Consider the following 25,932-nt stretch of genomic DNA (forward strand, 5'->3'; position numbering starts at 1 on the left):
CGATAAATATGCAAGCGCTAAGCGCGCTTTGCGATATTTATCGCCGGCCCTTGTTAATATGCCCCTCTGTTCCCAAATAGGGTTGAAAGGCAGCCTAGAAATCATCCAGTCATCTAACTAGTTAAAATAGTACCTGAAGGTTATATGTCAAAATATTGATAACAAAAATAGTGTCTGACATAAATTTGCCCTATATATCGCTTGCAAAAATGTCATTTACAGGGTGCAGCTTTTCTTTTTTTAAAAGGGTGCAGTTTTTCTTTTATTAAGAGGGTGTAGCTTTTCTTTTATTAAGAGGGTGCAGCTTTTCTTTTATTAAGAGGGTGCAGCTTTTCTTTTATTAAGTCCCATGGGGCGATGATTTCGTAAACAATATTTAGGGCATAATATTTTTATCAGTTGATATTTAGGCCTCAATATTCTGGTTACCACACTGTCCAGAGAAACAATGTTCACATGGTAGGGTTGCAGGAGCAGACAAAGAAATAGGATGAACAATTTCATGACTTGGGTGCATTCCACAGTGGTTTCTTTACTAAATGAGTTATGACACAGCGCTTAAAATGTGGACCACAACTTAAAAAAGCAAAATATTGAGAAGCTGGTGTAGAACTGCGAAGAACTCTAGACATAAAGATCTCAGGAGTTTTATGGGGCAACAATGTAGTGGTAAATCCAATTTAAAACTGATAGTGAACCAGCAAGCTTCTCCTAAGAATTCCCTGGCAACTGAGTAAGCCAGCTACTCGAGTGCTAGATGCAGTCTGTTCTGCAAAAACAACTAGGGGCAATCTTTTTTATGATGCCCGAAAACTTGCACTCAAAAACCCGATTGAAGTTAAACGAAAAATCCAGAGATGCCAGAGTGGCTGTAGATGACAAGTTCACCGCGGTGGCAAAGATTTTAATCTATGCATTAAAAGCCAGTTCATACCACCCAGATTGGAAGGAAGTCTACCTCGTGGAGGTGAAGCACACATGCACAAGAGTGCCCTTTGCAGAAATCCAGGGCGCCCTGGTTGTAATGTAAGCAGCACTTGTACAAGGAAGAGTAGCGGCTGCTAAAGGACAGTAGTGGTCGGTGGGGAGGGTAAAAAAAGGTAAAATCCACTTATCTGCAAGCTGCCGCCTTTCCTTGGTCTGATGCAGGAAACAGGAAGCCCACAGGCTTTCGCACTACCCTACTCAATCAAGACGCTGCTGTCATCAGCATGTCAGCAGCGTTGTGATTGGTCTGATTGTCGTGGTTTGGCGCTCAGACAGGGACTGGGAGCCTGTGCATGTTCTCCGCCCAGGCTGCAGAACACATAGAGAACATGCTAGGTGCATCTGACTGTTTGGCAGGCCAAAGACGGCCAGTCAAAAAGTCATACGCACTTAGATAGTGCTCACCACTCCTTCTTCTTGCTGTGTTAGCAGGCCAGCCCCGCCCTGCACCTAAAGCCAGGCTGTAAAAATAAAATGATAATAACATGATATTATTATTTTATTTTTCCTGTTGGGTGACGCTCCTTATTTAGCCATTAAAACTGGCCTCAAACAATATGAGGGACACACCCTATATGGTTTGTTTACAAGAAAAAGCAACAGATTAAATGCACCATTAACTACATTCATTGTAAGTACAGCTTTCTTATGTATGGCAGGGTGTATTGTATCCCCCATATACACATCGAATCAGCAAATCCTTACCGAGATTTCGCTAGCCCTTGTGCGAGGCTCCTCTCCCGAATCCTTGTTTTCATGACATCATTGTAGTCGCCATTTTTGAAAATGGGATGTGCAAACCATCCACCATAAAACTGTGGCAATGAATGGAGAAATGTTATACTCAGCATGGAATATTGCCTAGACCAAAGAACACGTTTCATGCAGACAACAGAATAATGTTTCTATTTCCACTGGATGTACTCTCTTGCAAATAATTCCTGATAGGTTATGCTCTAAAATGCACTACAGCCAGTGCCAGCTCGTTGAGGGAGTGCTGCGGGGTGGTGGGGCGGGGGAGGTGCAGTGCGTGGGGGTAGTGGAGTCCGACATACGACAGACAGGAGTAAGGTAAGTAATCAAATAAATAAACTGCAGCCGGTTCCGGTTCCGGCGCTGGCCAAGATGGCCGCAACGGAGTGAGGCTCCCGGCTGCCGGACCCCTCAGCGCCGATCCTCCTCCACTGATGCCGTCCCAGGTCCTGGCTGCAGACCGGCACGGGTGGAGGAACTGACGCACTACCCCCGGCCCGAGTTTCGAGACATCCGACACCCCCGCGGTGGAGCTGGACGGCCCGCGAGCCGCGCCGGCACCTGGCTGCGTCCTTCTGGTTCTGTGTGCGGCGCTGCCCGCTACGCGAGGCCCCGGCGCGCCACGAGGGGCACAGGCCCCACGCTTGCCACTGGCTGACCTGCCCCTGCCGATGATCACCGGCGCTCGCCTGGCGGAAAAGGAGCCCTAGTCGGCGGGGAGATCGACCCGCATTCGCCTTGGTGGCGCTGGGCCGCCTGGAGGTCTGGACTGCCGCTGATGCCTCTTGGGAGGTGGATCTCCTTGGCCGCCCCGCTGTGCCCCCCCCCGGTGGGTCCCTGGCTGCTGGAATCCGGGAGAGCCCTACAGGAGCGCAGACTCGTTGTTGGCAGCCTCACGCCCGGAGGAGCTGTGATCTGGGCCCCGGTTGGCGGTGACTTTGAGGTGAGCCGGGACGGGAGAAGCTGGAGGGGCGCTTCTTGGGGGTGGCGTAGCCCTCATCGGCGGGCAGGTCGGCCCGCGCAGAGAGAGAGACCCAGGTTGGGGGGATCGGAACTGTCGCGTTGTGGCGGCTTGAGGGGGCCCCTTCCTGCTGCTTTCCCCTGGCGGACTCCCGGTGGGGTGCAGCACTTGGACTAATCGTTTCTTGTTGGCGCCAACCTGTGCTGGATGGGGTGGTGACCCCCTGCGCCCCCGAATCGCTGCCCCGGGACCACTGCTGGCGGGGGGGGCCCCCCCCCTTCGAGCCCCCTCCTGCCCCAGGATTTAGGGGGGGCTGGGCTCTCGGCCCTGGAGTCTCCTGTTGCCCTGACCGGACGACGCCTCGGTGGCCCCCAGCAACCCACCGTTGGATAGCGGGTGACCGCTTTGGCTCGTGGCGCGCGCCGCGGTGACGGCGGCCTGGTCGGACCCTGACGAAGCGGTTGGGGGGTGCCCGTGCCCTTCCTCCTTGCCCCCGACCTCCTCCCTCGCTGGCCTGTGTGGAGCGGTGCCGCGTTTGTGGAGCAGGAGTCGCCTGCTGTCCTCCGGGCCTCCTCACGGATCGGGCCCCTACTTCTTCGGTCCGCCATGGGCAAGGAGAGGGGATCCAAGTTGCCGGGTACGTCCCACCAGACGAGGATCGACCAGTTTGCCAGCTCGGACCCTCCGGGTGGGGGGGGGGCTTCGGCCCCGAATAAAGACTTGGCCGTCATCCTTCAGGCCATCGACGCCTCCCGCACCTCCCTGGAGGGGATGGTTGGCGAGGTGAAGGTTGACGTTGCGCTCCTACGGCAGGACCTCCGCAACGCCACGGCCCGCATTACGGAGGCAGAATCCCGGATTTCCACAGCGGAAGACGACATTCACCTGCTGCAAGACCAGGTCAGAGAACTCACCACCCACTCTAAAGAACTACACCGGCGGGCAGAGGACGCCGAAAATCGTGCCCGTCGTAACAACCTTCGCCTGGTGGGCTTTCCGGAAGGAGTGGAATCTGGCCGCGCCGACGATTTCCTCGAGCAATGGTTCAAGTCCTGGATGCCGGAGACCGGGCTGTCGACCTGGTTTGTGGTGGAGAGGGCGCACCGGTCTCTGGCGGCCAAACCTCCTGTGGGGGCTCCCCCGCGCCCGTTTATCCTCCGAATCCTCAATTTCAGAGACAGAGACGCTATCTTGCGGGAGGCGCGAGTGCGTGGCCCCTTGACCTTTGACAATCATACCATCATGATTTTTCCGGACTACACCCGGGAGGTCCAGGAGCAGCGCCGCTCCTACACAGAGGTGAAGCAAAAGCTGCGCTCCCTGGGTCTTCAGTACCAGCTCCAATTCCCGGCCCGCCTCCGTGTTGTTTTCCAGGACAAGACTCTCTTCTTTGATACCCCTCGGGCAGCCTGGACCTGGCTCACGGAGGAGAAGCCTCTGCGCCATGCCGCGGCGATGTCGCCCGCTACGGGGGCCCGGGGCAAAGAGGTGCTTGGAACCCGACGACCTCGGCGCAGGAAACGCACGCAGTCCCGGCTGCGCCGCGGAGGGGCGGTGGCCCGAACCAGGTCTGCCAATGCTTCGGAGAGGCGTGTGAGGGACTCTTCGGCCTCCTCTGGCGCATCATCTCACGTGGCTGGGGGTCCCCGGCGCCGCCTGTCGCCCGGACCGGGGGGATCTCCCGCCCCCCTCACCATACAGTCTGACTTGTCTGACCTCTCCCGTAGTCCCGCCATATAACTTGCTGACTGAGCCAAATCTCTACGGGGAGGGGTGATTGCCTTATTTGATGGAGGGGTGGAGGGGGTTTCCACTCCTACGCTTTCTTACAACTACCTGGGACGTATCATTGAAATCCGTTCTTCTGGAGGGTCCACTACGTTCTCCACACCCGAGCATCTAGGCTTGGGGTCTCGTACCTGTTGGGTTGTTCGGGCGACAGATGCTTCCGTTTTTGAAGTGTAGGGTGGGGGGTGGGGGTCTGGGGTTGGGGGTTTGTTGGCTGTTTCTTCTTAAGGGACTGTTTTGTTTGGGTTGGTTTTGGCTTTGGTTTTCTTTGGGCGTCTGTTACTACACCACACTCGACACACTGCTGCGCCTCACCTTGCATTCATTCATGCGCGCCTTGCTGCCGCTTGCCTTCACGCGTGGTCCGTTGCCCCTCCCTGGTGGAGGACCCGTGGTCCTGGCTTCTTCTGGCCGCTCCCTTTCTGGCATGCTCTGTTCCCCTCGCTCCCATGGATGACCTCCCCTCCAAAGCGCTTATGCGCATACTGTCATGGAACGTGAATGGCCTATTAGACAGACTCAAACGCACTGCAGTCCTTAAATATGCTCACCGTAATGAGATCGACGTGCTCCTTCTTCAGGAGACCCATTTGCTAGGCGAGAGGTGTCCCTTCTTGGCCAGATACGGGTACGATCGGGTGTGGCACTCTGGGTTCTCCCGCGGGTCTCGGGGGGTCGCTGTCCTGCTGCGCCGTTCTGTTCCCTTTGTCTTTACCCGGGTGGCCCGTGACCCCCAGGGGATGGGGATCGCAGTCTGTGGCACACTGGAAGGTCGGCCGCTTACTTTTCTTTCGCTCTACGCGCCACCCACCGGGTTGGCCCAAGCATTATCCCATGCCGCGTCCCTGCTGGTCGCTCTACCGCCGGGTGCTGTGGTTCTGGGTGGGGACTTCAACGCTGTCTCTGCCCCATTGCTTGACTCTTCTGGACCGGTCTCGACGCCCTGCGCCGCGCGGGCTAAACAGCTGGTGGGGTGGGCGGAGGCTCAGGGCTTGTGCGACGCCTGGCGTATCTGGCATCCGCGCGCGCGGCAATACACCCACACCTCGGCCGCCCACCACACTCATGCGCGGATTGACGCAATCTTTGTCCCGTCCACCGAGTGTGCGGGCATCCAAGATGTCCGCATTCTTCCTAGAGGGATATCTGATCATTCCCCTGTCCTCCTGGGTCTGGGGCCCCCGCCCCACGGGGCCCGTCAAATGTGGCGCTTCAACGCCTGGTTTCTCCGAGATAAGAGACTCTGCAAGGAGGTAGGGTCCGCGCTGGCGCAGTACTTTAGTGACAACGACGGGTCTGTCTCCTCGGCGGGCACCCTCTGGGAGGCGGGTAAAGCCACCATCAGGGGGGCCGCCAAGGCGTTGGTGGTGCGGCACCGCCAGACGCAGCTTCAGCAACTTACTGCTTGCGAGGCCCGGGCGTTACGTTTGGAACAATCTCTGTCCGCGGATGGGGATCCGACCGTAGATCGTCAACTGCGGCTTCTGCGGGACGAGATTCACCAACGGTCAATGGATGCGGCCAAGCTTCTCTGGCGGTCCTCGGTGGCGAGGGTCTACGGGTGGGGGGACAAGAATGGGGCTCTGCTGCACCGGCTGGTTACCTACCCCGGGGCGTCGCGCATCATACCGGCGGTCACTGATTCAGAAGGCCAGCTTCAGTCCACCTCCGTGGCCATGGCCAACGCCTTCGCTCAATACTATGCTCAGCTATACCGGGCCCGGGCGTCGGATTTGTCTCTAGCTTCGCTGCTGGCAACTCACAATTTCAAACTGCCTTGTCTTCGGTCCAGTGACTGGGAGAGTCTGGAGGTGCCCATCTCTCTGGAGGAGATTGGGGAGGCAATTGGGCGCACGTCGGCGGGGAAGACCCCGGGACCGGACGGATTCCCGCAAGAACTTTACGCCGCCTACAAGGACCTCCTGATCCCTCGGTTGAGCGCCCTTTATGCTGACGCGATTGAACGCGGTTCCTTCCGCCCAGAGGCCGATATGGCCACGATTGTGGTCCTGCCCAAGTCCGCGCCGCCCTCCTGCGACAGGTCAGCGTACCGACCGATCTCTCTCATCAACACGGACATCAAACTCTACGCGGCGGTCCTGGCACAGAGGCTTCGGCCCTTTCTGCCCCACCTGGTGCACCCGGACCAATGTGGCTTCATGCCGGACCGCGGTACTCGCCATTGCCTCCGTCGACTTCACGTGGCCCTGGCTCATCGCCACCGCATATCCCCATATCTCACCCTCCTACTTGCCGACTTTGAGAAGGCGTTTGATTCGGTTGGGTGGTCCTACCTATTTGAGGTCCTGACTCATATGGGTTTCGGCCCCAAATTTGTCGGAATGGTGCGGGTCCTCTACGCGCGCCCTCGTGCTCGAGTGCTAGTTAACGGGGCGTTGTCGACGCCGTTTCGGATCGGTCGGGGGACGCGGCAGGGATGCCCACTGTCGCCTCTCCTCTTTGCCCTCGCTATGGAACCCCTTGCTGCCCTGGTCCGCACAGACCCTGTTCTTCGGGGCTGGGAGTGGCCGGGTCTTGCGCCCGACAGAATAGCCCTTTATGCGGACGACGTGTTATTGTATCTCAGCGATCCGGCGCGATCTGGTCCCCGTGCCCTCCATCTCTTGGGCCTTTTTGGCCGCGTGTCTGGCCTCTTCTTAAACTCGCACAAATCGGTCCTTGTGCCTCTGCACCCCTCTCGGGAATGCTTTGACTGGCAGGACAGGATTCCCCTTCGCCGGCTGTCCTTTAAATACCTGGGCATTTGGGTCTCTCTGCTCCCGGAACTGAGCTGGGCCCTCAATGTGGCTCCCCTGGTCAAAAAGGCCAAGGCTGACCTGACGCGCTGGCAACCGCTCCCGCTCAATCCGCTGGGGAGGGTGGCACTCTACAAAATGATGATCCTTCCCCGGTTCCTGTACATCTTACAAAACACCCCCGTGTCCTTTCCGCGGCCTTGGTTCCGCGAGCTGGACGGGCTGGCGACTCGATTCCTCTGGGGCGGTGGACGGCCGCGGCTGGCCTTGTCGACGTGTCGTCTACCCACCTTTGATGGAGGGTTGGGTATGACCAATCTATACCTCTACTATTTGGCCACTCGCCTTCTCGTCATTCACGATTGGTTCGGAGGGGGATGGTCCGACCCGGCCTATAGGTTGGAACTAGCCGATTTGGGTTTTCCCTGCATTTTAGACCGCCTGTACGGAGCTCCCATCCCCTCTTCTTGCCCCGGAATCACTAGGGCGGTTTTCCTGGCCTGGCGAGCGGCGCTTCGCCATACCCGGTGGACTGGGCGGCTGACTCGCGCCACTCCCCTTTGGCACGGGGTGCTGTTGCGGGACGTTACTGCCCTGGAGGGCTTTAGGTCATGGGACCTGCTCGGCATCTCCCAGTTGGGGGACGTCTGGCGGGGGGGGCGCATGTGCTCATACGCAGAGCTACAGGAACGCTTCTCCCTTCACTCGTCACAGTTTTATAGGTACCTCCAGCTGCGCCATGCCATACGCACTTATACTCCTTTAGATGTTCGACTGCCAGACCACAGTCCCCCTGAAGCTCAGGTCTTGCTGGGTAACCTGGGGAGGGGGGGTATCTCCCGTATACACCGCTCACTTATTAACAATACCCCCGCGGTTCAGGATGGCTTGAGAGAGAGATGGGAGGGTTGGGTGGGGCCCTTGGACGAGGTGGACTGGAGGGACGCCCTTATGGCCCCCCGGCTGGTGACGGCCTCTGCCAAGTTGCGGCTGATTCAGATATACTACCTCCATACTGCATATCTCACACCGGCACGTCTACACCGAGCGGGCCTCTCTGTCACCGCATCTTGCCCCCGCTGTGGCTTTGACCCGGCCGACTTTCTCCATATGGTGTGGTCCTGTCCGGACCTAAGAGATTACTGGAGGGGCATAGAGGCCGACCTCACGGAGGTGTTGGGTTGGGAGGTACCACATAACCCTAGGCACACCCTGCTGGGCATCACGGACGGTCTACAAGGCACTCGTGCAGAGAAACTGTTCCTTATGACGGCCTTCATGGTGGCAAAGAGAGACATTGCAGCGGCATGGAAACACCCACGGCCGCCTACTTTGGCTAAATGGAGTGCTGGTGTGGACTGGTGCGCGGCCCAGGAACGTACTCTCTATCAGGCGAGGGGCTGTCCTAAGAAATACCGTAGGGTATGGGGGAAGTGGTTGGGCAATATACTGTGATTGGGCGCTTTGGGGGTAGGGGTGGGGGGCGGGGCTCGGGTGGGGACGAAGGGGGGCATGCTTTCAACCTGTGTGAATGTATAGTGGTGGTTGTCAGGCGCAAGGTTTTAATACAGTGTTTTTCAAAATCTCCAATAAAAATTGTTTATCAAAAAAAATAAACTGCAGCCATGCACTGGCGCAGGCACCCTTGCACCATGGGGCCTGCGTCGTGGGGAGATTGATTTTGTGCAGGAAGTAACACCTTCCTGCACAAAAACAATCACAAGAGGCTTTTCCTCTTTCAATGCGTGCTGTAGAATGCAGCACGCATTGAAAGAGGACAACATGAGGAGAAATGAAAACTTTTCTCCTCGTTGCGTCTCGCTACGCCACCTCTAGGGTGGTGTAGCATTCACACGCATCTCCAGATTTACGATTTCTCGAAAATCTGAAGATGTGTCTTGTTCCATGGGTGTTGCGTGGGAACACCCACAGCAACACCCATGGAATGCCCCTTCAACGCAGAGTGCTGCGTGTGAAGGGGCCATATTTACGGGGAGAGGAAAATTCACGCAGGGTGGCTTTTCCTCTCCTTGTAAATATGGAGGAGCCCCCTGCGCCACCAGTACGTCACAAAAAGTGACGTAGTGGTGGCGCAGGGTGTTTGTAAATCTGCCCCCTTGAATCTAACTGAAGTCCATATGTCAGGTTACCTATAGATAATTGGGCTTATTTACAAGCTCCTTTAGCCACCGGTGCGTCATTTTTTGTGACGCATCGGCGGCACAACCTGCTGCCCCATATTTAGAAGGACCCGTAAAGCCACCCTACGTGACTTTTCAAGTCCTTGTAAATATGGCCCCTTTACACGCAATACTTAGCGTGAAAGGGTTGTGCCATGGGTGTTGCTGTGGATGTTTCCATGCAACACCCATGGCTTCTGCTGAACTTCTAGATTTACGAGAAATCGTAAACCTGGAAATGTGTCAGAATGCTACACCTCGCCAGTGGAGGTGTAGGGAGGCGCAACAAGGAGACATGTTTTCATGTATCCTTGTTTTTTTCCTTTTTCTATGCGTGCTGCATTCTGCAGCACACATAGGAATAGGAAATCACCTCTAGTGATTGCTTTTGTGCAGGAAGGTGTCACTTCTTGTACAAAAACAATCATCCCCGTGACGCAGGCACCCTTGCACCATGGTGCAAAGGTGCCTGCATTGGCGCATGGCAGCTAATTGTGCGTCAGCGCAAGGGAAAGCAAAGGGAACCGTCATATCATTGTAGATATGACGCATCCCTTTGCTTCGGAATTAATGCGGCACAGCCAAATGGTTTGCAGCACTGGGCTGCATTAATTCCTTGTAAATAAGGCCCAACATATTTTTCATTGTAGCCAAAGTACTTCAAACACGTCCTAATGTCTTGAAAACAGTAGCAGAGGCATCTTTGTTAGTCACCGCAGGCTCAGACTTGCTGAATCATAATGTGGCAGCCATTTTGGAACAGGTTGCTCCCTTGATCGCGTTACCTGCACGTATCTTCGAGCCGCATCGATATCCTCCTGTTTATGTGGGTTTCTCGGTTCAGCCCAGTCTGAGTTGATGGTAATGGAGATCAGACCTCCCTGTTTTGCTCTGTAGTAGTCGTTGTACAGGTGCCAGGCCTCAGCATGGGCCTTTAATAAGTTGTGCCCTACGATGTAAGGTGCTCGGCCAGGCCTGGCAGAGATTCCTTCAACAACACAAAACAACATGGATTGGTTACAGTAGAGAATTTTGAATTCTGAGCCTTACCATTCCTACCAGTCTCTTGAGATGTGTGTGTGTGGGCAAGGGTAACAAATCAACAGCCTAAAGATACAATTTTACACAGTGAACAAAGCTTCTGCCTTTAAACACACTGGAGCTAACATGATCTGTGGCACATGATATCAGTTACAGCAGACTGTGAGTTAAGGAAGGTGTTAAGACATGCTCTTTCAAAAGGAAACTCGTCACTTGTTAGATGCGTATTGATTCAATTGTATTTTTTTGTGTATTATATATCCCTACTATTTGCATAAAATCTAGGCGGCCCTGGAGTTTGCAGATCTTCAAGCTCATATGCACACTGGAGTATAGAAAAGGATCTTTGCAGGATACCGTTGGAGCAAAAGACATATCAGGGCAGGAAAAATGACCCTCTACTCCTGTTCGAATTATTTGGCCTGCTCTGTGACTTTTTTTTAGGTTTGACATATAATCGTAGGTGCAGATTTACAAGCCCCTTGCACCACTTTTGCGTCACTTTTAACATGGGAAAAGTGACGCGAAAGTGGCGCAAGGGGCTTGTAAATCTGCCCCGTAGTTTATTCTACCATTACTGTAAGGGGCTGTGGATCAGCCATCTTAGGCCATTGTTTCTTTTGACTTGGGAATGATCAGCTGTTGGCTTGAGACATCTTGGAGCAACTCACACAAGTGTTTCAGGCTCACCAGCTTCCGCTTGGAAATGCAGGCATGTACTTCTATCACACATGGGCGCTCCCCCAAAGTAAAGGGTCGTAGATGTGGCGCAGTGAAATCTATGAGATTTCACTGTGACATTTCTAGGACTCTACTGCGTCAATATCTTACGCCTGCCTAGTGCAGGTGTAAGACTGACGCAGGCCCTTCCACATGGGCTTGGCCAGAGTGAAAGGACGCATTGCTGGAGTTGTATCTGTTTTCAGACACACCCCAGCAATGTGCCACTTTTGCGCCTACAGATACGTCAGAAATACTGACGTATCTGTAACTCCTTGCGCCATGGAGCACTGCACATTAAATACGGTGCGCCCATCCTGTCGCAAGGAGGGTGCAGTAAAAACTGTTGCATCGCTCTTTTCACGCAGCGATGCAATAGTTTTTATAAATGAGGCCCCAAGAGTGCACTGGCTCTGAGGACACTGCATATCTCCCTTGCTTGCCTTGCGACCAAGGTCAATCAGTCCATGTCTGTGATGAGTATCTAGAGGGTGCTATCTTGATGACAGGCTCTGACAAGCAGTGACGCAGCAGCAGGATATATACTAGTTATATGCTGTATTGGGAGAGGTGTACCGGCAAGCACCCTGCTTGTGAAGGGGCCCAACGAGTGAGGTCTACAAACAAGGTAGGAGGCACGCAAACAAAAACTAACAACACAGTGGGATGCTTATACCGGCTGGAAAGTCCTCGAATTGTCTCTGACCTTTTATTATATAGCCCCTGGCTAGAGGATGTGTAGGGTGCATTTCCGGGGCATAGTCTCCAAGGGAGAGGAGTTAGTGGGCTACTACATCCCTTCCTAACTTGATAGTGAACTCATCACGCAAAGTCTCTGAGCCTCTGGCTCGATGGCAGGTTGGGTCGGAATTGATATCGGTGTTATTGAGAATGTCCTCTCGTTTCCTCCAGTCTCTGGTTACCGCTAGAGTCAGTTTCAGTGTTGAGCTCTCCTCAGGCCTGGTTGGGGGTGTCATTGTCAGAGCTAGCATCTCCCTCTTCTCGGCTTTCTGGTCTTGGGGTGCTCTCCCATGCTGTATCATTCTCTTCCTCCTCTGCTTCGGGTGACTGGGTGAAATCTACTACTCAGAACCAAGAGATGTTCCTTGCGACCAGCTCATTTCCTTTACAGCTTGTGATTATTGTCTAGTTTACCAGGGCGACGGTTTACACCCCCAGTTCAAAGGGTGTTCGGAACTTCTATCCCGGTCGGCAGTCTTTGAGCAGCATTTTGGCACCTAGCGAGATCACCAGTAAAGCAGCACGCAGCTTGAAGCTTGCACGTACATTGGTCAGCGTGCGTCAAGCTTGGGCGTTCATCGGATCATATCATGGGGAAGACCACTCCAAGTGCAATGGGATCATGTCCCAACGGCGGCCACCGAGCTTCAGCGACCACAGAGAGCATTGGGTGGTACAATGTGGAGTTCTGCAGTATTCCCTTAAGAACCTCTGAAGTGCTACTTTAGGGTTGATCCCATCTACCACATCGATTCTGAGGGTTTTGTTTAGTGTCATGATTCGGCGATGCGGAATTTTTTATTGTTCTAGTAGATCCTGGAATTCAGATCCCTGGAAGGGTGGATCCATTGTCTGTCTTTATCTCTTCAGGTAGGCCAAAGAGTGTGAAAGCTTGTTCAAGTGCTGGTGCTACGTTGCAGAAAACTGTAGAGTCAACAACTTCGACGAGGGGGTACTTCGACAATGACTACGGTTATTATCCTGTCCAGGAAACTTCCTAGGCCAAGTCTCACTCAGGACCATGGCTTAGGACATGGTTCTTCTGTTAAGATGGGTGCCTGTACTTCTGGAGAGCTTGTAAGCTGGCATGAGGGGCATTGTTTCACCATGTCATTGGCAGTGGCCTCGAGCCCTAGAAAACAGACTTTCTCTATCAAGCCGGACTTCATCCTGGTGGTCCCCTGATGCCTCCAATGAGCCAGTTCTGTTACGCGGGTCTGCAATTTCTTTGGTATTACCAGACGTTGTCCCTACAGGTTGATTGTTCTCGGTTCACGCCTTGTCACCCATTGGCGTAGCGTAGAAAGGAGTGCCATGAGCCCCTTTGTAGAGCATTCAACACTCTCTGTAGTATCGGGTCTGCCATTGTGGCATCTCAGATTTCCAGTAGTCTGAGTGCTTGGGGGCACCCCCTTCTGGACACTATGTTTATATAGGCTTAAATTTTGGCGTGAGAGGAAATCCGCCAGGTTCTTGGACCCTTGACGGTAGATGACTTCCATGTGATAGTGCTTCAGTTGGACAGCCCAGCGTGCAATCTGTGGTGGTGGCTGGGGAGCAGAGCCACGGAAAAGGAGGACTGTAGGTTGCTGGTCAGTGACGACCCTCAACGGCCTCCCCCAGAGGTACAGGTGGAAGTGTCCATAGGCCTATTTAATTGCTAGGGCTTCTCTCTCGATTTGCGAGTACCGTGACTCGGTCAGTGTCAGTGATTTGCTGGTGAAAGCTAATGGGGCCCACCTCCCTGGCTCTGCTTCTTAGGTGAGCACGGCACCAAGTCCAACTGGGCTGGTTTCGAACAGTAGTTTGGTCCTTTTCTGTGGATCGAAATAGGCCATGGTAGTTTTGCTTAGAAGGGTTGTTTTCACTGCTTCAGATGCAATCTCTTCAGTGGCACTCCACTTCCAGGGGGCATCAAACTTGGTAAGAGTTCTCAGGGGATCGACAATGATGGCCAATTCAAGGATGAATCTGCCACAGTCGGTGGCCATCCCAAGAAAACATCTGACTTCTGAGACTGTTGTCGGGGCAGGGGCCTGTTGTATGGCCTGTGATTTCCAGGGATTCTACTTGTGCCCCATCTTGGTTGAACACATAGCCAAAGAACTCAATGTAGTATCGGAAAAAAGAACATTTTTGTCCTGGTGCAAGGTGACGCTGTGCTCTGATAGGCGTTGTAGTGTGGCTCTCAAGTGCCTGTGGTGTTCTTCTGATGTGGAGGAGTATATTAGGATATCATCCCTGACATTCTTGACACCCTGGAGGCTGGACAGTGTCTACCGGATGGCATCCTAGAACGCCTCTGCTGCGGAGGAGATGCCGAAGTTCAGCCGTTTATACCGTCACAGCCACTGGTGCATCGAAAACGTGGTTATATATCTGCACTCTTTAGAGAGAAGCTGTTGTTGGTATCTTGCATTGAGGTCTAATTTGAAGAACCACCTTGATCCATTTAGATCTGTGATGATGTCCTCAATTGTGGGCGTTAAGTGTGTTTCCCGTTTGATGACCTGATTGGGCAGGCGCATGTTGATGTAGAGGCATATCTCCCTGGCTGTTTTGGGTTTTCTGCGGTTACCATGGGGAAGACTCATGGTGTTGGCCCGGACACTTTTTCAATAACGCCCTGGTTCTCTAACTTTCTCATTTTTTCTTCAACAAGTGGTCGCAGTTGGAATGGCAACCTTCGGTGGCAAAGCATGACTGGCTTCACAGACTTGTCAATGTGTAATTTGATTGGTGAGGCTTTTAGACATCACAATGCTTTGAAGAACTCAGGGAATTGCTTCGGGAGTTTGTCTACTTCGCAGGCTGTCACGTTCTGTGCGAAAGAAGCTAGCCCTAGATCCTCCATTGTGTGGCCTCCAATGAGGGTGTTGGCTTCTTTGTTTACTATGTGGAACGTGGTCGTAATTTCCTGGCCTTCTGAGTGTATCCAGACTGTCATTCACCCTTTAAGAGGCAGCAATGACTGGCTGCCATAGGTAAAGATTTTGGTGATTGTCAGAGACAGAGGTGGTCTTGGCTGGAGGCACCGGTATTTTGGGATTCTCATCACATTTACCGATGCGCCAGTATCGATGCGGGCCTTGAGGTTGGAGCCGGCGATTTGGACCATGCACATGGATTGTGGTCATCTGTGACACTTTGGGTCATTAGTTAAAGAGATGAGGAACGCTTCCTCCTCGTCATTGTCTTTTGATGAATCATTCAGTTGCTGTTGGTGTTGTTGCGATGACCTGGAGGGCTTTTGGGACTTAGGTTCATATAGCATTAGCTCTTGCAGGGCTGTGGTGGGAGTCCTTTTCTCTGGTGCACCTTCCCCCGGGGCTACAGTTTTGTGAGGTCTGTGGTTGAGGTGCCCCACACCCTGGAGAGTGAGATGCCTGGACTGGTATCTGAAGGCTAGATGGGATGTTTCATCATTAAACATTGACTCAGACCAAGAGAGAGGCAGAGAAGGGAAAGAGGAGAGCAAAGCGAAATGCAGGATAAAACAGAAAAAAAGAGAAAGCAGGGAATCAAAAAGACTATGTACAAGTGAGATACAGCAGAAGGAAGTGTAGGTTGGCAAAAGAAAGAGGCAAGGTATTTGGTAAAACCTAAGAAAAACGTTGGGCACCTGATGCTGCATTATGGTATGAGCACACTGCCCACAGCGCACTTTCAATAAGGTGCATCTGGGCATGTCCAAGGCTGTGCACCCTATTGCTATCAATGAGCTGCCCTCAGCGCAGCCGCAAACTTGTGCCTGCCCTGGAGAAGCGTATTAGTGAAAGCCAGAGCAGCTGCTTGAAGCAGCAACTCTATTTTTCACTGTGCAGGCAGCAGCCGTCTGCTCTTGTATCCCCCAGCCGTGCAGTGCAGTGCAGTGCGTGACTGAACTTGCCTGCAGGAGGATGTCTGGAGGATTCATGGGTCCTCTCTTACCCCTTCCGGCGGGCTGCACTCAGGGGGCTCACTGACTGTGAGCTAACTATTTTTGACACACAGTCAGTGCACCCAGAGGCGTAACACAAAAAGATGGGGCCCCCCTGCTGAATGTGATGAGGGACCCCGGGTCTCGCATGTCTCACAGATCTTCGTTGGCCTGAATGGGAATTCCCTGAACAATAGGGTCGCTTTTGAAGAGGTGCCCCCCTTCGCCTCAGGTGCTGCAGGTGCCAGTGTTGAGCCCCTGAGTGCACCTCCTGACAGCCTCTTTGCCTCTGCACCCATACCCACGATATGGCACAGGTGCAAAGGGTTTCCCTCATTTGCATGGGACCACAGGCCAGCACCACATGTGCACTGGCTCTATCAGTATTACAGAAGGCGCAAGTGTCTGCAGCCCATTCTGTAGTACATTAATGCCCTGGTGGTGCAGAAAACGGGTGCACACGCCCGTTGCACCCCCAGGGCACTGTCTGTAAAGTTGCTCCAGCACTTATTTATTTGATCTATTTTACCAATTAAGCACTGGAGCTTAGCATACATCAGCATCAACCCAAAAAATATTGAAATTTATGGTTCGGTCAGGACTACATGTCATTTTCTCTGTCCTGGAAATGGTGTAAACTCTGTAATAAGCTTTCATAATCGACATTATTTTATGAGCTGTGGAATCAAAACAATGCATATTTCAAAACGTGTCTGAAGACTGTAACATTGTCAGTGATCTAACGTGGAGCATTATAGCACAGTGGTTAATTTCTTTGCTTGCACACTTAAATATTGTGAAACTGTTAAAATGACTAGCCGCGCCATCTTTAATTTTTAAAACCATTTTCAGTTCAGGGTATATGGTGAAATATCGTACCTGGTGCAGAAGAGCCGTATCCATACCCTAAATTGGCTATTATGTAAGGTTCATTAAGGGTAATCCAAAACTTCACCCTGTCACCAAGTCGCTCAAACAGCAGATGTGCGTATTCTTTAAATCTTTCAACTATTGTGTCATTTTCCCAACCTCCGATGTCTTGGAGAGCTTGCGGCAGGTCCCAGTGGTAAATGGTCACCTAGGGGACGAGAAAAAGAGAGAGAGAGTGAAAGAGAGAGAGAAGCGAGAGAGAGAGAGAGAGAGAGAGAGAGAGAGAGAGAGAGAGAGAGAGAGAGAGAAGGGAGAGAGAGAGAGTTGAGGAGAGCACGAGATGAAAACAGACAAGGAGGAGGGATATTGGCAGTGATAAAAAAAATATGGAGAGAGTGAGCGAGTGCAAGATAGCATAAAACAGAAGACAAAGACAGAGTGAGCATGACAGAGCAAAACAAAGATTAGAAAGGGAGAGAAACAGAGAATGAGCATGAGGGAGAAAAGAGAAATAGAGCGAGTGTGTGTCAGACCACATAAGAGAAGAGAGTGAGAAAGAGTAAGAGATAAAAAAAAGAAAAAAGAACAAGAGGCAGAGAGAAACCGATAGAGATAAAGAAAGAAGAAAAATGGAGAGAGAGAAAAAAAGAGAGAGAGGTCAGAGAATAACTAAGTGGTTTTGTATAGAACACCAATTTTACAACCTTAGAAATCTTTCTAGTAAGAGAGATGCAGAACAGAGCGTTAACAACTTATTTTCTCTCCACAGCATCCCTTCAATTTTATATTTTTGCTTGCAAATGTAGAGCAGAGTATAGTAAAACTGTAAAAGGGAAACCATTGACATGTTAAGTACCTACACAATGAAACAAAACTTTTTAGCTTGATTTAGACTTAGGGCGTTGGGACACTCCATCACAAATGTGACGGCTATAACCCCCAAAAGTAAGCTTTAAGTACAAGAAGAAACAAGAAACTAGCCAGGGAGCATTTGCAGAGTCAGACCCACTAAAGACAGGTTTCCGACAAACAGAGGGGCAGATCTACAAGAAAGTGCCGCAGCACGGCACCGGAAGCCCTTTGGCTGTGCCACGCTGCGGCACTTTCAATGCACAGGAATGCAACATATTTACTATAATATGTCGCATTCCTTTGCTCTCCCTGTGCTGGCGCACAAACAGCTGCCATGCGCCGGCGCACAAACAGCTGCCATGCGCCGGAGCAGGCACCCTTGCACCATGGTGCAAGGATACCTGTGTCATGGAGAGATTGTTTTTGTGCAGGAATGGGCACCTTCCTGCAGAAAAACAACCACTACAGGCATTTTCCTCTTTCAATGCATGCTGTAGAACTCAGCACGCATTTAAAGAGGAAACAAGCATTGGCATAGCCAATAGGTCTCGCTTTTGGGACCTTTTAAGTATTTAGTTATGCAACTGTTGCAATATTTGAGGTCCAGCATCAGAATGTGACATCGTAAGCGTGTAATCTGGAAATAAAGGCTGTCTTGTATTACTCTAGGTGCAGCCATTATTTTATGAAAGTGCATACAAGGCCAACAGTGGGGATGCGTGTGGAAGAATTAACATAAGTGTGTTTTCATGCGATAGTCTATTAAAAACCTATCACTTTGACCCATTAATACCTAAAGGGAATTTTTTTGCGTGTTTCTGTGGAAGATGAGTGGTAGTGAGTGTCAAACAAGCAGCGGGTGGTGGAGCAAACAGGCAGGAGCGAGGCCTGAAGAAAGGCGACTTGGGACAACACTCAAAAGAACGTTTTTTACTGTAGGATGACAGACACTTTCTGGCACAGCTGATGGATACAAAAACTAAAAAATACCTTTCCAAAGGCCTGGACCAGAATGAAGAGAAAATATATGTTGTGCAAGCAGGGAAAAAGATAAGCACAGCTTGAGTTGGTGGACAAAGAATCAAAATGGAAATTGGCTACATGTATAGGCCACAGGGGCCTTTATCGGCTATCAAATTTTAGATACTGTGGTTTATTAGAAATGTTGCACAACAGACCATGTGCCTGTTTACAACATTGGCGAACCTTTCACAATATAACAGCAGTGAAGACTTTACACCAAAGTTTGGAGAGGCTCCCCACTTTTTAGAAGAAAGTATACAAAAACTTTGAAATCCCAGTGGAGTCAATTTTTTCTAGATCTTGGATTTTCCCCCAAACAGTCCACACTCCTGTGTCTAAAGGGCATGTCTCATAATTTGAATAAGGGTTAAGAAAAGTCTTAATTCTGCATGCTATATATGTAGATCTACAACCACAAAGATGTTCAACTTTTTGGGGACTCACAAAAATCCCTTGTTTGCAAGGTAATCTGCATAGGTCAGATGTCCATGCACACTCCTTTTCTTCATTGTATGCTATGGTAGACCTTGTGTATGATTGCCTATGTCCACTATATGAGACAGAAATGTGCATTTGCAAATGTATATTTTTTTAAAAAATGAAGATAGTTCTTTCTGACAAAAGGCCTCATACCATGTGTTTCCTACTAATCCTGGTAAGAGAGTCACTCCTGAATTTACTGTGAGCAATTTTATTTACGTTTCCTGGGTGGGAAAGGCTGTGAAGATTCTTCTTGAAAATCCACAGACTTAGGAGTTTGCAGGTGTTTCGAACATTCCGAATGCCATCACCTCTTTAAAGCCACCTTTCTTCTCTAAACACTTCCAACTAGTACTGCAGAATAATTGGGTCCTGATGGTTTTTCCACAATGCTAAATTTAGAGAAAATGGATGAGTGGAATGTCTGAATGAATCTCAGCTACTGGTAATAACACTGGGCTGCTTTTAAAGTCGATCATTTTTGCCCAGTGTGACTTTCGAAACAAGAACCATCCTCATGCAAGTGTGGCTTGGTCCTGCCATCAGAACTGCCCAGAACTGCCTAGCTGACTTTGAACGGGAAACAAACATCCCCTTAATGCTAAACTCAATCTGCTGGCATAAGCTACCTCAACCCCTGTTTTGTTAATCAGCATTTGGAAATGCACATACATAAGGCACTGTTTTTGAAGATCTAAATTCGATTTTGGTGTGCATAAAGTCATATGGCTTTAGTCTTACCTTGTAAACTAAAACACAGTGTGAACAATTGTTCTATAAATATGTCTGTAAGTTTAAATCAACAAGACATACTCTAATAGCCAACACCAGTACACTAGTGACTAGTCCCCCAGGCCTAGATGCTAAACACCATATCTAATATCAAATGTCACAATGGCAGTGAAACCATCAGACAATACACAAGCAACTGATGCCAACGCTGGGGCAATCATTCACCCAGAGGCTGGGAAAGGCACAGAGGCCTCAGCACTCCTTGAACTGCAAACTGACTGTCGATTACCAGAAGTGTTTGTGGTTAGTAAATTGGGCTTGATCTATGGAGGTGCCAGTTATAATAAACCACTTGGCGTACCCGAGCAGCGCTGGGATCCTGAAAACCTGCGTGGGTGCCAGAGAGATGAGGCAATTACACAGCATATCCTCCGGCACCTACATAATTACTTGGTTTCCAAGTTACCATTAAAGAGGAAAACGACATATGTTGTGAAGAACAACAATGTGGTGCCAGTTTATAACTGTGGAGTGTTCCAGGGCATCGCTCTACAAGATATGTATGCATGTATGTTATATATGTCCTTCTTTTTGGTCAAAGAACTGTGAGCTGGACAGCTGTGCGTATATTTAGTAATGTCATCCAGGAGAGCTCACTAGAAGTGCATGGGGGGGACCCCTCCATCTAATGAGCGCGAACGAGCTAGATCTTTGGAGCAGCAAGCTGTCATGATGGAAACAATATGCTATTTTTCCTCAAAGGTCGGTTTGGAACTCGCATTTTAACATTTCATTTGCCAAGCATTCCAACGTTAATTACAAAATGCTGACCAATTAATCTAAGAAAAAGTAATAATAGCAAAAAGAGAAAGGGAGGATAAGGCGGAGAAGTAGCGAGCTGAGAGGAGAAAGAAAGCTAGAAAGTGGGAGAAATAAATAAAAGAATGAGAAAGAGGCGACGAGAAGAAAGGAAGAGAGAACGAGAAGAAAGGTAGAGCAAAAGAGTGAAGGAGAAGGAAATAAGAGAAAGAGAAAAGAAAGAAAGGAGGGAGGGAGGACGGGAAGAAGAAAGATGGAAGGAAGGGAAGAAGAAAGCTGGAAGACGAAAGCTGGAAGGAAAGGGGGATTTTATAAGTGAGGAAAGAAAGAAAAAATAAGTAAAAGCAAAGAGCTAGAAAGAATGTGAACGGAGAAGAAAGAAATAATGAAAAGGAAGAGTGTAAGACTAGTGTAAGAAATGAGGTGAGCAGAGGAAGGTGGAGATAAGGAAGAAACGAATGAGGAAAGGAAGGAAGACCATCATGCGTGCACTGATAACAACAGCACCAGCAGGGTGCGCCATCAGAAACCCACCTCTTGAAGACTGACAGGGGCTCCGGAAGCCCCAGCAGCTGCTCTGCGAGGGCAGACAGAATATTAGCAGGCTGCTAATGAGGCGCTCGGCGGGCGGCTCTGATCCCGACAATTAGGCAGCAGCATCCATTCAGCGCTTGATTAGCGCGCGTGCGGCGGGCACCCTACGGCCACTGACAAGCCATCCGTCTCCTTGGGTGACGCGCGCCAAATCAAGAAGGTGGGCAATCACCACAGTGCGCCATCTCTATTATTAGCCTCAAAAGGAACAAGCATTGAAAGCGTGCGTTATCGCGATCGCTCTGAAAGCGAAAGTGATCGCGATGACGCACGAGTTTTCTAAGTGCTGCTGAAGGCTAGCGGTTCGCGCGTGCATGGTCGCGTGAACGCAAGCGCTAGGCCAGCCAGCAGCACTTTGAAAACTCACATACAAAATGTCTCTCCGAGCCAGCGCATGCGCTGGGCTCAGCGAGACCTAAAAACGAGGAGAAATTAAAACATTTCTCCTTGTTGAACCTCCCTACGCCTCCCCTAGGGTGGCGTAGCATTCTAATGCATTTCCAGGTTTACGATTCCTCGTAAATCTGGAACTGTATCAGGTTCCAAAGGTGTTGCGTGGGAACACCCACAGCAACACCCATGGTACTTTCATGAAAAGTGCTGCGGGAAAGGGGCCGTATTTACAAGGACATTTATATTGGTTTTTTTTGTGTCCTTTAAACATATTCAATAAGAAGAAGAAAAAAACAGTTATAGAAAGTCACCACATCTCAGTTTTCAAGAGACATAATCGTAGAGCCTGAAAATCACCTGTGAGGCACAAATTTGGTACCGCATGTATAACACAGTAGATCTAATTCTGTCACTGCATACCACAGTATTACAGTTCACTCCCACAGGAGAAGACAGAAGGCATCAGGGACGGACTGGGAACAGCAACTATCCTGGCGATTGCTCCCGACCAGCCCTCTGAGTAGGGGGCGGGTGGGGTCTAGCGAAAAGCACTGCTCCCGCTTTTGTTACAGGGGGCAGATATTGCAGTATTGCTGCAAAACCTGGCCCCTGTAACAAAACCGGCCCGGACAGGCTCAAAACTGGCCCAACCCCTCCGGCCCACCGGGGAAATGCCCGGTGCCCGCTACAGCCAGTCCAGCCCTGGAAGGAATGCCCTTTATATCTTTAGTGCGTCTTCAATTCCCCATTGTCCATGAATATGCTGCCAGGCACCAGTGTTAGTAACACTGCACATGAATGGCTCCTACCTGAGGTTTGATATTGGCTGCGAGCAGAGCATTAATAAGGCGGCTGTAATAGTCCAATCCAGCTTCATTCACAGACTTCATGGTACCATCTGGCATAACCCTCGTCCAAGCGATGGAGAAACGATAGTGGGTCACCTTCAGCTTCTTCAGGTTTGCAACATCCTCCTCGAACTGATAGTAACTGTTACAGGCGACGTCTCCGTTCTCGTTATTTTCAACTCTCAAGAGAGAGTGGGCAAACTGGTCCCAGATACTAAGCCCTTTGTTGTCATCTCTCCAGGCGCCTTCAATCTATAACAAATGCAAACATGAAATATGTTTTTTTTCCAACTGAAGTTGTGATTTCTAATTATTTCACCACCAAATTCAGGCTTTCATTGACTTTGGCAGAATGTTAACAATTACAGGCAAAACTATAGAATCTAAGCTCAGGAGGGCTGATTTATAACCATAATTACCTTCATTTTTGCCTGCTTGGAATACACAAAAATAATTTTAATTGTACAATAAACATATTAAAAATGGAATGTATGGAAACTGGCAATTAAACTTTTAAATTCAAATTTGCAAACAATCCTGTTGGATATTTTAAACAGGGGAATGCCCACAGTTTATCTTGTCTGCCTTCATCATACACTTACGCCTCATTTAGAGATGAGTGGAACTGAAGTATGTCAGCAGTAGAGACTGCGCCATCTCTGCCGCCAACCTACACGTCCAACGCCCCGACAGAGTATGGCCCATGGGAAGTTCGGCTATTTATGTTGCCATTCCAAATTTAGAGTGGGCAGTGAAATGGGCAGTTTTCACTGTCCATCACAGCTGGGTAAAATCTGGTGGTAGGGGGCAGTGAAATCTTGTAAGTGACCCCCACACCATGAGGCTCATTGTTTTTTGTTTTTTTTGACTAAAAAGAAAAAAAATCCCTCTTTCTGATTTTGTTTTCGGAAATAAATAAAAATATTGAAGGTTTGCCATATGGCTCAGTCATGCTCACGGGCCGTCTGTCAAACTTTTAATGTGTTGACAGAAACCACTGTAATGGCGGTTCCTGCCAAGGCAAAATATGTCTGCTGTGATGGTGGACATCTCTAAATTTGGCAGGCAGAATGCCTTCAGCATGGCCGTAATAGAGTACAACGCTATGCCGACTGAAGATACTCCATCCGCTGAGCTCTAAATGAGGCCCTTAGAAACATACTGTGTTAAGTGAATCCACTTTATGCACTGCAGGAGCATAAGACAGGTGCTCGGCTCCCAGCAGTGCCAGTAAAATCCAACTTGACGCAATCCTACTTATTATTATTCTACGTGACAATGTTCATTTATAGTTGAGGACTTAGTGTGAGGATCAGGTGCATTTCTCACATTTTTCTAGGTGTCCTATTCAAATGTATGCCCATTCCGCTCCCATCGCGCCTTCTTAGCATTAACCCCTTGGCTGCGGCAGGAATTCCACCGCAGCGCTGGGGGGGGTTTGGGGGCAGCGCGGTGGCGCTGTGCTCATGACGGAGTGGTTCCGTCATGACTCCGCCCACTGCGCTAATCGCCCGCATAGGCGGGGAATCAGCGCAGCGTGGGAGGAGCGGCGGCCAACGGCCGCAGCATGACGGAACCACTCCGTCATGAGCACACGGCACCCGTGGCTCATGACGGAGTGGCTCCGTCATGAGCGCTGAAGGGGTTAATGAAAGGTGTGACAATTTATTATAGTAAGTGCATAATCCATTTACAAACTCATGCTCCCTAATGTAAAATTGCATAATGCAAAAAATAACATTCCTTGGCTTCATCAACCATCATTGTTAACACTTTGCAAATCTAACGTGTGGTGTACTAGTTGTATGAAAGGGGTTAGAATTATTATCACCTCATAGTAGTAGGCATATAAGGCATTCTAGCTGGCTGGGTTGTGGCTAAAAACATGTTTTTGTGTTGAGGAAGTGTTTAAATACTCGCCATTATGTACGCTCACCTCATTAAAAATACATAGAGTAAATCAAGCTTCTCCATTTATTTTTCAAAAGGTATAACTCAACAAACAATAAATATCCTGAAACAGACCTGTTCAAAACATATTTCATTACTTAGTACATACTCATTATTATCATAAAGCACCTTTGTTTTTGTTTATCTCAGTCTCCCTATCGAATTAAACAAAACTAGAAACCATACTCATACATCAAAGCAATCACACACAATCATACTAAAAGAGAGGCATCCAATCCATCCCATATTGGCATTATTATGAATTATTTAGCCAATTGTATGTTGGTCTAGACATCTGTTGACATATCTCCCAATGAATACAGTGTGTGTCTACATTAACATACTTTAATACATATCCTATACATGAATCGATGTCATTAATACTTTATTGCTAACAATTTTGTGAAGGAAGTTATGCCGACGAACGTTTCGGTGAAGATAAACTCAAGTTTAGTTATGCCACCTTCATCAGGGCGCTGAACAAAATATTTAAGTGGTGGCGAGAGCCATCCACCTGAAAGGACATTCAGGGAGCCCCTTTCCAATTTGGGTATGATTGCGTTGGAGTATCAATCGGTAGTTCAGCTCTCCTACATAGGAATGTCAGAGGCAGGGAGCGCAAGGTACTCCAGCTGGAGTACAATGCAGAATCAGAGCAAAATGCCCAAGAAAGGGGAAAAACCTTTCATTAGTCCTTTTCCAACAGAGGTAGAAATATTCAAATACAAGAGGGGGAGTTCAAAGAGTCTATATACCCACAAGCTGAAACAGTCTTTGCAAGTCTTTATTCTTAGTAATATAGGGAAACAGTCCTGGAATCACGGGCGAAATACCTCCCGTCTCGGTTTCACAGGCGTTGATGCATAAAACAGGTGCTCGGCTTTCCGCAGGGCCAGTAGAACCAAACTTGACATAATGCTACGTATTCTTATTCTACATGAAAATTTTAATTTCTAGTTGAGGTCTTAGTGTTAGGGTCAGGTGTAGGTCAGACTAGCCTGGGTCTGAGAGGCACAAAAATGATGCTGTATCAGTCACTTTGGGAGAGAAACAGCTGTGATGCACTCAAAAAAGTCTTCTAATTAAAACCATACATCAAATATTCTGCATATTCAAACTATCTTTTAGGGTTATGTGTGCACCAGGGTAAGTGGCTCTGCGGACCACTGAATACAAACGTACAACAAAAAACCAGAGGTGTGTCTGGGGATACCTAGTGCACTACAAAAATACACTTTATAAGGTGTATATATGTAGTTTTGACAATTATGTACATTGTTGTCATTTATGTTTCGTAGATTCCCCTGACGAAGGGCTTTGCGTTATCAGCCCGAAATGCATTGGGAAATTTTGAAATTGAGACCATTTTTTTTGAACATGTGTTTAATACAGTGGGATTTCGCTGCAACAGCTATGAACTTTGATCTTCTGTGACAGTAAAGAAAGAATTGTTTCACAATCAACACACGACTTTGTTTGGATTTCGTTTGATTCATTGATAAATGTTTTGGTCCACAGTCAACAA

General features: G+C 49.6%; 1 protein-coding gene across 1 annotated transcript in view; it reads right to left on the reverse strand.

Annotated features, from left to right (window-relative positions):
- The window catches only part of LCT (lactase), a 241,660-nt gene that overhangs the window by 64,882 nt on the left and 150,846 nt on the right, over positions 1-25,932 (reverse strand). Inside the window, exons 10-13 of the mRNA XM_085647530.1 lie at positions 22,419-22,709; positions 16,726-16,924; positions 10,211-10,413; positions 1,693-1,802 (exon numbers count right to left, since the gene is read on the reverse strand). Coding sequence (XP_085503656.1) covers positions 1,693-1,802; positions 10,211-10,413; positions 16,726-16,924; positions 22,419-22,709 — 803 coding nt within the window. The remainder of the gene's footprint in view (positions 1-1,692; positions 1,803-10,210; positions 10,414-16,725; positions 16,925-22,418; positions 22,710-25,932) is intronic.

The sequence above is a fragment of the Triturus cristatus genome, chromosome 3_2 (genome assembly GCF_964204655.1).
Source record: "Triturus cristatus chromosome 3_2, aTriCri1.1, whole genome shotgun sequence".
In the NCBI taxonomy this organism is placed as follows: Eukaryota; Metazoa; Chordata; class Amphibia; order Caudata; family Salamandridae; genus Triturus; species Triturus cristatus.